General features: G+C 34.9%; 1 protein-coding gene across 5 annotated transcripts in view; it reads left to right on the top strand.

Annotated features, from left to right (window-relative positions):
- Positions 1-15,664, top strand: part of prodhb (proline dehydrogenase (oxidase) 1b) — a 49,431-nt gene that overhangs the window by 13,654 nt on the left and 20,113 nt on the right. For 4 of the 5 annotated variants that reach the window (XR_015490740.1, XR_015490742.1, XR_015490741.1 and 1 more), the window contains exons 3-8: positions 6,465-6,499; positions 6,588-6,737; positions 10,797-10,861; positions 10,974-11,090; positions 12,641-12,714; positions 12,991-13,072. Coding sequence is in view for 2 of the 5 variants with exons in the window: in XM_087253206.1 (XP_087109332.1) it covers positions 6,465-6,499; positions 6,588-6,737; positions 10,797-10,861; positions 10,974-11,090; positions 12,641-12,714; positions 12,991-13,072 (523 nt within the window). In the remaining 3 variants the exon portion in view is untranslated. Of the gene's footprint in view, positions 1-6,464; positions 6,500-6,587; positions 6,738-10,796; positions 10,862-10,973; positions 11,181-12,570; positions 12,715-12,990; positions 13,073-15,664 lie in introns of all 5 variants that reach the window. The other variant, XM_087253207.1, reaches the window with a different exon arrangement.

Here is a 15,664-nt window from a genome sequence, read left to right as displayed (position 1 = left end):
ATTACAGGGTATTATTGCATTAATCACCAGAACGTTCACTCATCTTCAGTCATCATTAGTCCTACATACACCTGCTAGTCTTTGAAAGGGTAAGGCGCCCTCAAGTTTTACCAGATCTAACACTTCATATTTGGTATTGTTTTGTGTCAATGTTGATATGAACAGGCTAAAGATCAGGACGAAAAACAAATTATATAAATCAACTTGCTTATTAAAAATTCAGTACTTTTAAACATGCTGCACTTTCAGATTGATATCTCAGCTGGATCTTTTCATTCACTTAGAGCGTTGTTACACTGCATGGAAGGTCATTTTCAAAAACTCATGAAAGGGGCTCTTTAAAAAACATTAAAACAAAAATCATTTTATATATATATATATATATATATATATATATATATATATATATATATATATATATATATATATATATAAATATCTCTCGTATGTAGAAATAAAATGGCTACACTACTGCTCATTTTCATGATTCCTTTTTAAACAACACAATATCAATGTTTAACTTCAACAATCCTTAAAGCAATATTTGATGAAATTACCCTGATTTAAAAAACAAAACGAAAGGCTTTTAGAACTGAGTGAGGAGAAGGGGAGATGGAGATATAGATGATATGCCATTTGGATTATGAGGGAAAGCCGGTGAGATTCTCCTCTGCATCGCTGCTTTCATTTCTAAGTGCAGCTGTCAGAGGTTTGAGCTGTTTTAGATATTATTCGGTTTTAGCTATTATTCTGGTCATTTCTTCTTATCTCCTAAATACTGTGCTGAATCACTGCGGTCACTCGCCTCTACTATATGTTTTCAGAGTACTCTGATTACAAAATGTACAAAAAAAAAATCCATATTATATATATGCCACAATACATAATGGCATTCATTATGAAAAAATAAATATAATAATAATAATTATATATAATTTAGATTTTTTTTTCTCTTTTTTAATATGTCCCAAATGATGTTTAACAGAGCAAAGAATTTTTCAAACACACAAATTCTGTGTGTCTGATAATAATTTTTCTTCTAGAGAAAGTCTTGTATGTTTTATTTCGCTAGAATAAAAGTAGTTTTAATTTTTTTTATGAAACATTTTAAGGTCAAAATTATTAGCCCCTTAAAGCAAATTTTTTTCCGACTGTCTACAGAACAAACCTTCATTAAACAATAACTTGCCTAATTACTGTAACCTGCAAAATATCTAGTCAAATATTATTTAGTGTCATCATGGATAAAATAAATCAGTTATTAGAAATGAGTTATTAAAACTATTATGTTTAGAAATGTGTAAAAAAAAACTCTGTTAAACAGAAATTGGGGAACTAGTATGCAACTGTGTATACACACACACACACACAGTATATATATATATATATATATATATATATATATATATATATATATATATATATATATATATATATATACATACATACATACATACATACATACATACATACATACATACATACATACATATATATATATATATATATATATATATATATATATATATATATATATATATATATATATATATATATATATATATATATGTGTGTGTGTGTGTGTGTGTGTGTGTGTGTACACACACACACACACACACACACACACACACACACACACACACACACACACACACAGCCTACTAAGCAATTTATAACATTTTATTTATTTGTATTAATAGAAAAAAAAACATAAAACTCAAATCCCACAAACTATTTGCAAAATACTTTAGCATTTATATACCAAATAATAACAATCTCCACTTTACATTTAAAGAAACATATAAAGCTCAAATCCCACAAACTGTTTTTAAAGTACTGTAACATTTATATACCAAAATTAACAAAATATACTCATTACATCAAGTATCATCAGTAATTGCGCCATAATGTTTTGATGTTTATCCTAATCGCACATACGGTTTGGTTATGTATGTTTATTATTATTACTTTATAAATATTTTCAGTCTTAATTTGTAATTGTAAATGTTAATGCAGTTATAGTTTCCTTTACTTGTTGATTTGGTTACAATAAAAAAAGTTCTTGAACTTTAAACGTAAACTTCATGAACTTTAATTCATGCTACCCTTACATAATAATTGAAGTATATTCAAATCATTCCTTAACAAATCATCCCTTAACAAAAAGGGATTAAAGGGGCAGTTCACCAAAAACAAAACAATTAATTGCCTCACTATTTACTCTCCCTCGAGTGATTTTAAACCTTTCTGAGTTTCGTTTTTATGCTGAACAAAAGAAGATATTTTGAAGAATACTGCAAACCTGTAACCACTGACTTCCATAGTAGGAAAAACATTTAATATGAAAGTCAATGGTTACAGGCTTCAATCTCTCTACAAAATACCTTTTGTGTACAACAGAAAAAAAGAGGTCCATCTTTAGGTGAACTGTCCCTTTTAAATGGGTTTCTCCGTTCATTTCTCCTCATGTCCTGCGAGCGGCGCTGAATCTCCACAATCTCACACACATTCAGTCTGCAGACCAAATGAGCCGAAATGGAGCGTTTATTGGAAATGCTCTTTACAACCACAGAGGACCCAGGCTGGTCACCGGCTAATAAAAGCTAATTTATGTTCGTGATGTGTGTTTTAGAGCCTCTGCCCCTATCAATATTGCATTAACATCCACCCCAATGGATCCTGTAATGCTGTTATACAGAATAGAGTGCTCAGCTCGGCTTTTCTGCATTATCAGGGGTGTGATGGAGGATGTGGCATTTGAGTAGGTTGCCATCTAATATTCAGGAACCCGAGGCTGATCATTCCTTGAGATCTCAGACGCCGTTTCTGCCTGCTATCAGTTTTGTGTGAAAAGCTGTTATTGCTGCGTCTTCATGCAGACAGACATGATTATTATGGCAACCATCGGTCGGCTGTAATTGACTTGCATGCATTGATTTGTGAATGATCTGCTATATAATATGCAGCTGATGTCGACCCAAGACAAACCCGTGATTTAGTTCTTTTGCTTGAAGAAGCTGCAGAAAATGCATGAAGCTTTAAGATAGTTTGTGTTTTAACTAGTGAGGAATACATTTATATCTGTATGAATTACATTTTTTGTATTATTTTCTGACATATAAATGTTATATCTGTCTGTCTGTCTGTCTGTTGTTTTATCTATCTTTTTATCTGTTTTTATCTATCTGTCTGTCCGTCCGTCCATTCATTCTATCCATTGTTCTATTATTCTATTTGTCGTTCTATTGTTCTATCTATTGTTCTCTCAATCCATCCATCCATCCATCCATCCATCCATCCATCCATCCATCCTTCCATCCATCCATCCATCCATCCATCCATCCATCCATTCATCCATCCATCCTTTTGTTCTATCTATCGTTCTGTCATTCCATCCATCCATCCTTCCGTCCTCCTGTCTGTCTGTCTGTCTGTCTGTCTATCTGTCTGTCTATCAGTCCATCTGTCTGTCTATCAGTCTTTCTGTTTATATATCTGCTGTTCTGTCTGTCGTTTTATGTATCTTTTTATCTGTTTTATCTATCTATGTCTGTCCGTCCGTCCATTCATTCTATCCATCGTTCTATTATTCTATGTTGTTCTATTGTTCTATCTATCGTTCTGTCATTCCATCCATCCACCCATCCACCCATCCATCCATCCATCCATCCATCCATCCATCCATCCATCCATCCATCCATCCATCCATCCATCCATCCATCCATCCATCCATCCATCCATCATCTGTCTGTCTGTCTGTATGTCTGTCTGTCTGTCTGTCGTTCTATTTGTTGTTCTATCTCATTTTATCTATCTTTCTGACAGTTTTTATCTGTCTATCTATCTGTCCGTCCGTCCATCCGTCAGTTTAATCTATCCATCGTTCTATTATTCTATTTGTCGTTCAATTGTTCTATCGTTCTGTCATTTCATCCATCCATCCATCTATCGTTCTATCTGTTGTTCTATCTCATTTTATCTATCTTTCTATCTGGTTCCATCTGTTTCCATCTGTTTCCATCCATCCATCCATTCATCCATCCGTCTATACATGTGTGTGTGTGCTTGTGTCTGTCTGTCATTGTGGGCAATTGATCCATCATATTTGCATATTTTTCTGGGGTTTAAATAATTAAGAAATTCATTAATAAAGAATTCAATGCAAAATTTGACTTAAAAAACATATGATCAAAAGGTGTTTTCCTTTGAATAATGCTGACATGTGTGGTACAGGAATAAAGTGTGCCAAATGCATTTCCTTTTTTTTAATATGAGGAAAATACACAGATCAGATTCCAGTTTAAAAATAAGGGAGGTAATATGTGATTACAGTGGAGCCTCTTGCATACATGCAAATAGTCATTTGTCATTGCTTAACATTTATGTTGATATTTTTCTTGTACTGCGGAATACAGGTAAAAATGTTAAGTATTTTATTACAGCGTAAATGTTTTTTTCTCAATTTGTATAACAGCATGTATAAGTTTTTTTTTTTTTTAAATCTATGCATCAAAGGTTTTGAAAACAGCTTAAATTCTTTTCATTTGAACAGGTTTGTATATTATTTAAAGTAGAATTCACTTGTGTATACAGTCAAAATTATACCCGGAGTTTTAATTATGATAATACTATTTCTCAAGTGATGTTCAACACATTATTGACATGTTGTTTTGACTACTTATTTCTAACAACTAATTCATTGTCTCTTTACCATGATGACAGCACATAACATTTTACTAGCCATTTTCAAGGTACTAGTATTGCAAAGTGCAATTTAAAGACTTAACCAGGTTATTATGTTAGCTACAGGAACGTTAGGATAATTAGGCAAGTTATTGGATAAAAGTGTTTTGTTCTGTAGCCAATCACATTTTTTTTTTTTTAAAAGAGGCTAATAATATTGACCTTAGCATTTATTTAAAAAAATTAAAACTGCATTTATTCCAGCCAAACTAAAAATAAATAATAGGAAAAGCTGTGAACATTTCCTTGCTCTATTGAACATTGGCAAACTATCATTGAATAATTTTGACTATATATTATTTAAACCAAGCAGACATTTTGTTTAAAATTGTTGTGAACTTTTGTTTTTCACAAATGTTAAATGTGTACTTTGCGGATGTTTTCATTCACTCTGGGGTGCTTTTAAGTCCTAATTTGACCAAAACTCTCTCTCTGTTTCAGCAAATGAAATGATGTTTGGTGTCCAATCTTATTTTGACACACATTTTTGAAAATGCCTGGAAAGCTTTCAAAAACTCAACAGTACACAAGTTTACTACCCTTTCGCTATGTTCGCAGCTGTTTTTGCCCCATTGACTTCCATTTTAATGACATTTTTTGCAAAACCATGACAGCATGCAACCGTGCTTTCCTGATTGTTGCTGGTTTTCTCTGTTGGGAAGAGGTCAAATCTTAAATTTTTTTACTGTTGATTATCAGTTGCAGAGGAGAAAATACTTAGTTTCTGCATTCAATATGGAGAATGGTGTGTGTTTGAGCTACACCTTAGCACATCTTGATATGCCTGAGAAAATCAAAATAAGCAGCTCAGCTCTCAGAAAATGGTAAGTGTATATGGCACACACACTATAATCTGCTGTTTTACTCTATAGAATTCTATATAATTTCCCAGTACTGGGTTGCAGCTGGAAGGGCATCTGCAGTGTAAGACAAATGCTGGATACAGGTTGCTGTTCATTCCGCTGTGGTGACCCCTGATAAATAAAGGGACTTGGCCAAGGGAAAATGAATGAATGAATTAATCAATTAATTAATTAATTAATTTATTTATTTATTCCATATAATAGCCAGAAATGTTTTTGCTAAAGGGTTAATGGTGCCAGAAGATGATCAACAGTAAAAACTATAGGTTTTACCTCTTGCAAGCAGGGAAAACAGTGTCATGGTTTTGTAATTCAAAAAATGTCATTATAATGGAAGACAAAGGGTCAACAACAGTTGCAAACATAAAAAAACACAACAATTTAAACAATACACAAGAGTTAATCATCATAAACTTGGATATGTACTGAACCTTGGATTTATTGTACAAATACACCTCTTGGATTTGCTAAAGCAGAGGCTGTGGGTGGATGTAGAAGTGCAGAGGCGGTGGAGAGATCACTGGAACTCAATCCAAACAAGCCACTGCCCCATGCCACCGCTGGCCAAGCGTCAGTGCAGTTCAGACACATGTGGGCATCAGCATAGACGTCAGGCGGGAGTTTGCCTCTAAGTGCTGACCCTGAAATCTAGAAGAGAAACAAACAGCACAAGTGCACCACAGTAAAGTCACCTCATAGCAGCCTCTGCAGTTATTATTGATTCCTCTCTATAGAAACTGCTGGTTCTTCGTTTTGTCAGCTAAAGGTCTCTACAAAGGCCTTAAGAACAAGTAGTAGTCGCTTTCATTAGTCACCCTGCTTTATTAGAAATGTCAATTTCTTTTCTTTTCCTGATAGATCTTGCATGTCTACATCAGAGAAAGAAAGCCCTGGTGAGTATCTACACCTTTTTAGCATTTCAATTTGTTTGTAGGATTGAAGCAAAAGGTCAGATTTTTCTCCCCTTTCCATGTGTTTCAGGAGTGGATCACAGAGAAAAGAAGTTCACAGCTCACCGAAGGTTTGGCGACCGCCGTGAAGGCGTAACGAGCGCTCGTACGTACTTCTATGCCGATGAGGCCAAATGTGACCAGCACATGGAGACTTTCCTCAATTGCATCAAAGCCTCAGGTAACAGAGCATTTAGAAAAGCTAATTAGTAATAATAAACTTTGGAATTGAAGTCAGCTTGCGTGCAAAACAAAAGCCAGGGGCTGCAATTCAATGGTTTAGATACACACAAAGTAATTAGGACACTTGCAACCCAGGCTCATTGGAAAAACTTGCGAAAATATGTTTTTGTGGATATGTTGCCGGCAGCTAGCTCCCCAACTCTCACGTAGTCGCCCACTGAAGCTAAGTAGGGCTAAGCCTAGTCAGTATTTGGATAGGAGACCACATTGGAAAGCTAGGTTGCTCAGGAAGTGGTGTTGGTGAGACCAGTAGGGGGCGCTCAACCTATGGTCTGTGTGGGTCCTAGCACCCCAGTATATTAATGGGCACTCTATACTGCTAAGTGACTGCCATGTTTACCGTCTTTCTGATGAGACGTTAAACCGAGGTCCTGACTCTCTGTGGTTGAATCCCAGGGTGTCCTTCGAAAAAGAGTAGGGGTTTAACCCCAGCATCCTGGCCAAATTTGCCCACCGGCCTCTGTTCATTATGGCCTCCTAACCGTCCCCATATCATAATTGGCTTCATCACTCTGTCTACTCTCCACCAATCAGCTGGTGTGTGGTGTGCAGTCTAGCGCAATATGGCTGCCATTATGTCATTCAGGTGGATGCTGCACGGGGATGTCCCCCACAAAAATGTGTAAAGCGGTTTGAGTGTCTAGAAAAGCGCAATATAAATGTAAGGAATTATTATTATTATTATTATTATTATTATTATTATTATTATTATTATTATTATTAGTGTTTCGTTAAGTCTGATCTCACAAGGACACAAATACAGTAGTGGCTAATTTGTATGAGTTCAGTGGTATGTAAATGTATCATTTTTAAAAGTAGGCATGACACCAAACCACACCCCTAAACCCAACCGCCATTGGGGGATGAGCAAATAGTACTAAATTGAATGAGAGAGATTGTACGAATTCATATGAATTAGCCACTAAATCAAAGTTACAAATTACCAAGAGATAGCGTTGAGTTCGTTGTGCATTTCAGATGGCAAATCTACTAGTGGGCGCTGTCTACATGTTTGTGAAGCTGAAATCAGTTTCTTACGGTACGTTTTGATGTATATTTCCCCAAGAACAGCAAACCACTAACATAAACCCAACCAATAGTGTTTTTAAAAGCAAACGTATAGAGACATATATAGTTTTTTTTTATTCACATTACTTTTACCTTGATTTCGCATTACTTCTAACTGTTTTGTCGTCAATCTCAGATGTAAGAGCAACAAATAGTAACTTGACTTCTAGTTGATCATTTGGAAAAGTGACAGAAGGTTGATTTTTCAGATGAATCATTTGTTGAACTGCATCCCAAACATCACAAATACTGCAGAAGATCTACTGGAACCTGCATGGACACAAGATTCTCACAGAAATCAGTCAAGTTTGGTGAAGGAAAAATAATGGTTTGGGGTTACATTCAGTATGGGGCTATGTAAGAGATCTGCTGAGTGGATGGCAACATCAACAGCCTGAGGTATCAAGGCATGTGTGCTGCCCATTGTATTACAAACCACAAGAGAGGGCAAATTCTTCAGCAGGATAGCGCTCGTTCTCGTACTTCAGCCTCCACATCAAAGTTCCTGAAAGCAAAGAAAGTCAAGGTGCTCCTGGATTGGCCAGTCCGGTCACCAGACATTTACTGAGCATTTCTGGGTAAAGATGGAGGAGGCATTAAAGATAAATCAAAAGAATCTCTTAAAGTCCTGCAAGAACACTTTCTTTGGCATTCCAGATGACTTTATTAATAAGTGATATGAGAGATGTATGGATGCAGTCCTCCAAGCTCATGGGAGTCAGACACAATATTCATTCTTTTCCCACTGCACCATGACTTTATATTCTATACTGTACATTATCTCTGTTAAGTGATGACTTTAGTCTTGGCAAAGTCAGACCTTACTGTCCTAATTAAATAACTAAAAATCAAGACATGTTAAAAATCATGTTTTATTTTGCTGAAATAAGAGTAATCTAGAGGCCTTTGACTTTCACATAAGCCACTTTTAATAGCATATGATCAACTAGAAGTCAAGTTATTATTTGTTGTTCCTAAAACTTGGATAGGAGACAGGACTTTTGTCAGGTGGACATAATGAACTACTGAGCAAAGTGACCATGCAAGAAGAGTTGTACATATGGAGATATTTAGAGGCAAATGTATTTGATTGCAAGTCAAAGACATTGGTAAGGTGTTTTGTGTTATTTATTTGGCGTTGTGTGAATAACTGCAAGAAAAAAGTCTTTATTTGTTGATAATATGTCCCTGCAAATAACATTAATGTGAAAAGGAACAAAAGTTGATGGTGTCATAAGGCTCCGTAACGTTCATTTTACCTATTTGTTTGCCGTTTTTGTGGTTTCACAAAATTTAGTCGAAGCACATATTTCCAATGAGCTTGTGTTGGACACTTTCCATAAACAGGGTGCAAAGAACACTGAAAAAAAAACGATTCAAAGATGATTAATTTGATTTATTAGATTTTTAAAAATTAAGTGGTTGTAAACAAATTATTTAGTTTGACAAATCAAGTTATTAAATTTAATTGGTTTGTTTAAATTCAACCCATAAAAATTGTTTGCAACAACTTTGCAGAAATCATTATTAAGATTTTGTAATTATTTCCTAAGTAATTAAGAAACATTTCTATAATTGTTTGTTCATCACTAATTCTTATATACAGTTGAAGTCAGAGTTATTAGCCCCCCTGAATTATTAGCCCCATGTTTATTTTTCCCCCAATTTCTGTTTAACGAAGAGATTTTTTTCTTCGTTAACACATTTCTAAACATAATAGTTTTAATAACTCATTTCTAATGACTGATCACAGTAAATTATATTTTAATAGATCTTTTTCAGGATACTTCTATGCAGCTTAAAATGACATGTAAAGGCTTAACTAGGTTAATTAGGTTAACTAGGCAGGTTAGAGTAATTAGGCAGTTTATTGTATAACAATGGTTTGTTCTGTAGACTATCAAAAATATAAATATAGCTTAATGGGGCTCATAATTTTGTACTAAAAATGGTGTTAAAAAAATTAGAAACTCTTTTAATTCAAGCCGAAATAAAACAAATAAAACTTTCTTTAGATGAAAAAATATTATCAGACATACTGTGAAAATGTCCTTGCTCTGTTAAACATATTTTTGGAAATATTTAAAAAAAGAAAAACTAATTCAAAGGGAGGCTAATAATTCTGACTTCAACTGTATTTACAGTGCTCAACATTAATGAGTATAACCCATTTTGAAAATGAATGTTTTTATATTTCTCAGTGAATATAGTTAAACTATTTTTGTGCATTTGAACAAAACCGATTTATTAGACCGATATATGTATTAAAATAATATTTAGTCACAGAACAACTTTTGAAATAGAAAGATTATACATTTAAATTCATGGAAAATATTTGGAAAAAAGTACAAACTACAAAATATCAACACAATTGTAAACAGTTTTGTCTTTCTCTTGAATTTGGCTCTTTTAAAAATATTTTTTGTTTAATATTATTCCCTCACATATAAATTTGAGTGTACTAATTTTGGACCGTTCATAAGTTCTTTTGTTAGAATAACTCCAGATTTGGCTTCAGCATTGACTAATCGAATGTATATGTACAAATATAATATTGTAATGCATCCTATAGAAAATATTCATTTAAAATGAGAGATTTGTGAAGGGTGTACTCATATATGTTGAGCACTGCATATAGCATATGATATGCTGTGTATTTTAGTTCATGAGTGCCAAGAAAGCATGCAGACCTAGCAACTTAAGAAAGCATTTTATAGTGTATTTGTGAATGTGCATGCAGCACAAGTTTTCCATTATGCCAGCACTATTGGAGCAACACCCATTGTAATGCACCTGCGACACCAAGTATAACAGCATAGAATTCATTCAGCGCTCCTGTAAAATTACTTCTAAAAAAAGAGCCAGTTTCACTTTCATTGCTGCCGTTACCACTAAAATAACTCTAAAAGAAAATCACCTGCCTGCTCAGGTGGAAGTTCTGAAGATGGTTTCTCGGCTATTAAGATGACTGCCTTGGGGCGCCCGCAATTCCTGGTAAGACTGTGGTTCACGCAGGGTTCATTCATCAGAAAACATCAGGTTAAAATCCGTCACCTCCATGAACTAACCAGGTTCCTCATCCTTCCCCCCTCCCGGGCGTCTGCAGCTCCAGTTCTCCGAAGTGCTGGTGAAATGGAGACGCTTTTTCAGCTTCCTTGCTAGCAAGCAGGGGAAAGACGGCATGGAGGTGCTGGAGCAGAAACTGGATCTAGAGCAATTGCAGGTATGATTTTGGGTTCAGTCTTCGGCCAAATGCACAGATCAAGCAACACTAAAGTATGATATCTGTATAAGATTACTGTATAAGGCAGCTGTAGAAAATCTGACCTGCAGCAAAGCCACTAGAGGCTACAGTATATGACTGTCCAGAATTTTAATGGCAGAATCTAATTAAGATAATGATAAATAATGAAGTAGACTTATAGCAGACACTTGTATGTAGTATCATTTTAAATGGGACTTTTATTCAAGGTCATTTGCAATGGAGAAACTTGAGTGGAGATTTTTCTCAAGGGTGCAATATGGGAATTGATGCTTGCGATGATAATCTTTCATTACAGTGATCTTTAGTCACATAATCAGCGATACTGTATGTTATTAAAATAAAATACTAAATCTTTATTTCATTGGGAAGTTTTGAAAAGTGGAAGTCATCGTATGTGGGTAAATTGCATAATGTAGAAACAGAAAATACAACATATAGGGCTCTATTTTAACCATCTAGGTGCAAAGTCTAAAAGCACATGGCGCAAAATCATTAAGAGCATGTCTGAATCCACTTTTGCTATTTTAAGGATGGAAAAATGCAGGTTGCACCCCGGCCCATGATCTAACAGTGTTGTACTCATTTTCTTAATGAGTTATGGGTGTGTTTTGAACATAAATAGCATTAAACCAATCAGAGCCTCATCTCACATTCCCTTTAAGAGTCAGTTGCGGCGTGCTGTGACGCATTTGCTATTTACAAAGTGAAACACACACGCATAACATACAAGCATACATTTCACACCATATGATAGCTGATAACAATATGTTTAAAATGTCCTTCAATTCAGTTCAATTTGTGTTTATTCCGTCTTTTTAGCCAGTTTAAGATCATCAAAAATCTCTGATTAAGAGTCTATCATGTAAACAGAGTTTTGTCTTAATTGTATTAAAATTAGAGTATTGACTTAGTCCCTGTCAATGTGAACACAGGTATTTTTAGTTTCGGAGTATCAAACCCAAACTTTCTAAACTCTGGCCAGGGTGAAGATTTTCTTAAACTCTGGAGACAGTGTGGTCGTGTGAACACTACAACTAGGTTTTTTGCCTCATTATGTCAGTGTGTGCATGGTTTTTCTCCTTTCTGATTGGCCAACATGGCTGTGTTCACACCAAATGGCGAAGAAGCTAATGAGACAACTTCTGTGCCTTAGCGGCAAAAGCACCGCGGGACAGCTATGCGCCTCTGTTCTCACTTTTGCGTTGACTTGTATGAAATCTTGTAAAAATACTTTATTCCCCATTTGGTGTAAACTCTGCATAAGTGTCATTATCGCCCCCTGTTGGTTCAGCGTGACCTTAACATGCATCACAGTGCATTTTGCTGTTTTCATGTGGATGGATATTTAAAAACAAAAAACAAACAATCAAAAAAACCAAAAAAACAGGGAAAACTTTGATTATAAAAAACACTAGTGTACTTGCAGACATGCCCTCAGTGAAATCAAAGTATTTGACGTTGCTTAAAATGGGAGCTCTGATGATTGAAGGTGTGTGTTGTCTTTACAGATGTGTCTAGCAAGGCTAGGAGCTGAAGGCAACATTCAGAGCTACTTCTCTGATGGACGACTGCACTCATCAGGGTGAGAAACACCGGCTTCCCGTAGCCGTTCCGACACTCAGACTTGTAAATCTTCTCAATCAATGGCAGACAATGAAGTTATCTTATGAACTACTCGAGGACTCCTCCACACATGCTCCATTACTCTGCTTGACCCTCCGAGTAGCTAAACCCATATAAGAGCACTTTCCTCTGTACAATCGACCAGTTCTCTAACGATTCATGGAAGTCATTTGGTGTTAAGAAAAAAAAACAGGCTTCTGGAACTTAAATGATGTGCTTTATGTGTTCTCCAAAGCATTGTGGACATGCTGGATTGGAACAGACTGATAGATGAAAGAATGAAGATATCTGATCTACTTGTTGTCCCAAACCTGCAGGTAAGAAACAGATGTCCTATAACCGCATCATAAACTAAGAGGGTCATCGATTCCTAATGGTGTAGTTGGCTCTATAAACACTTCACAGTTTTAAGATTTTATCCTCACGCCATGGGTGTAAATCCCCCTCCCCATCTGAGGGTTGTCGCCCCCAAAATAATTGTAAAATAAAAACAGACTGTCTATTAAGAAAAATATATGTATGTATACCTAAAATAATTGGGTAAGTAGCAGAAAAACAAACGCTCCCCCTCCCCTTCCTCACAATGGCTTGGCCCACTGCCTGCTTTTCCAGTTCATCTCACCTACTCTCCACACACGAGTCCGTTATGTGGCTGCTGCTCAATTAATGTTGAACTCCAGTAAGTAGGCTATAGTACTGTAATAATACTGGAATTCGATATCAATCGGTACTAAAACGTCCATTTCCCACTAACATTTGAGCACGTTTTTTTAAACAGCGCTGATTTGCCATTGTGTTCATGTGCACAACAGAAATGACTGTGATTGGCTGTGAAGGTCGTCAGTTCACCGCATTTCACTACTGTTTGCTAAGTGTAACTACAGAACAGGAGCATTTTGAAGCCGCGAAGATCAGCTGGTCTGTTTATAAGCTGACATACGAGCGATCCGCTGATAGATCAACTGTATCTGTGGTTACACTCAGTAAACAGCGGTGAGTTCTGTGAACTGATTACCCAGGCATGTAGCCAGGAAGGGTTCGGGTGTTTCGGAAAACCCACCCCTCAATGACAAAGGTCCAGAATTTGTTCCATACGTGGACTTATTTGTCTTATTATTATTGAAAATAACCTATTGAAATATGACCAAGCTGATACCTCTGTTGGCTGTCACTACGGCAGGACTTCAGCTAATCAGTTTTGGTCAATGCTAACAAATATTTTAATTTTACAATCTGACCGTAAGTGAAGTGTTCTTTTGCTGCTGTATTGTTTTTTAATAGAAAAAAAACAAAAAACATTTTACAAATGACTTTAAATTTGAACCTTATACTTAAAACAAAAAATGACAGATGACAATAAAAGTTGTGAATCACCAGAAGGGGATTATTATTATTATTATTATTATTTTATTATTATTATATATTTTTATTATTATATATTTTTATTATTATTATTATTTTATTATTATAACCTTTATTTAACCAGGAAAGACACATTGAGATTAAAAATCTCTTTTACAAGAGCGTCCTGGCCAAGATTAGGCAGTAGGCATGTCACATGGGTCTAACAAACAAAAAACATTTGACAGTTAACATGAATCACTCATTGACAAACTATTCAAAACATCTACACGCCTCTTTTAATTTCTAAATGATTTATACTTTAATGATTTTTTTATTTGTTTATTTTTAATAAAGCATCTAGTTAAATCAATTCTTTAAACTGCACCTTTGTTTGTAGATTATTCCATGCAAAAGGAGCTGCGTATTTATAACCCTTTTGAATTTGAATACTATTTTGGCTGTTGTTATCCATGAATTTTCAAATGTTCTCTTTGTTTTTACAAGAGAGGCTAGAACAATTTTGAAGCTCTACATTATTATTATTATTATCATAATTTTTTTATTGGAATGGCCAAATTATGACTGAGGACCGCCAGTAGGCCGGTAGGCATCTTATTTGCCTAACAAATGACAATAGACCAGTTTTTAATTTAAAACTTTAACAGATTCTCTATTTTACTAATGATATATGATGTAATACATTTGTATTTTAAAAATAAATATTTTTCTTATTTCTCTTACATTCTAAATCTTTAGGAAATATTTTTGGTACATCAAAAAGTGTGGTTATGATCAACATCCGACAAGCTAATCCAGATAAAATAGTGCTAAAATTCAGTACATAAGTGTCATTATATAATAGAAAATGAGGTATACAACAACAAAAAAATAAATAAATAAAACGTTTTTTTTATTATAATTTTTTTTTTAAATTTTATAAAGTACCACACCTTTTACCAGGCCAGATACGAGCCTGTAACCTCACAGTCATTTCTGTTGAGTATGTGAACACAGTGGCATATCAGTGCTGTTCAACAGGCTCTACAGTGCTCAAATGTTAGCGGGAAATGACTGTTTTTTTAAATTACAGCACTAGTAGGGTATTTTATTCACTTTAAATAAAGTGATTCTCTTTAATGTTATTGATGTAGACTCATTCATAGATTAGATGCTGCAGAAATGTTGATACTGATGTAATTTTCCATGAATCTGCTATATTAGCGATTAAAATATACTTATCTAGTTAGCGTTAGCTTGTTTACAATAGCTTGTTGCATAGTCCACAGCAACTAACATGCCAAAGCCATTTCCCATGCATTTTAATTAATTAGATTATAAACCTTACCATTTTGCTGGAGTGCAGTGAGTGCACTATTCTGTGCTTCTGAATGCCTGTATTTACATTTCTGTCATGTTTCGTCTGGTGCAAACAGCCAAATTGCTTAATACTGTGTATCTCGTCACGTAGCATGTTGTAAGGACACGGGGTTACAATGTAACATGCTTAACTAATGTTTACATTCGTAATATATATATTATTAACCTCATGTGAAACTCTGAATCTC

Source organism: Danio rerio, chromosome 5, assembly GCF_052040795.2.
Source record: "Danio rerio strain M-AB ecotype USA chromosome 5, GRCz13ab, whole genome shotgun sequence".
NCBI lineage: Eukaryota > Metazoa > Chordata > Actinopteri > Cypriniformes > Danionidae > Danio > Danio rerio.
The sequence above is the reverse complement of the archived record's forward strand: the minus strand, read 5'-3'. Positions and strand labels throughout refer to the sequence as shown.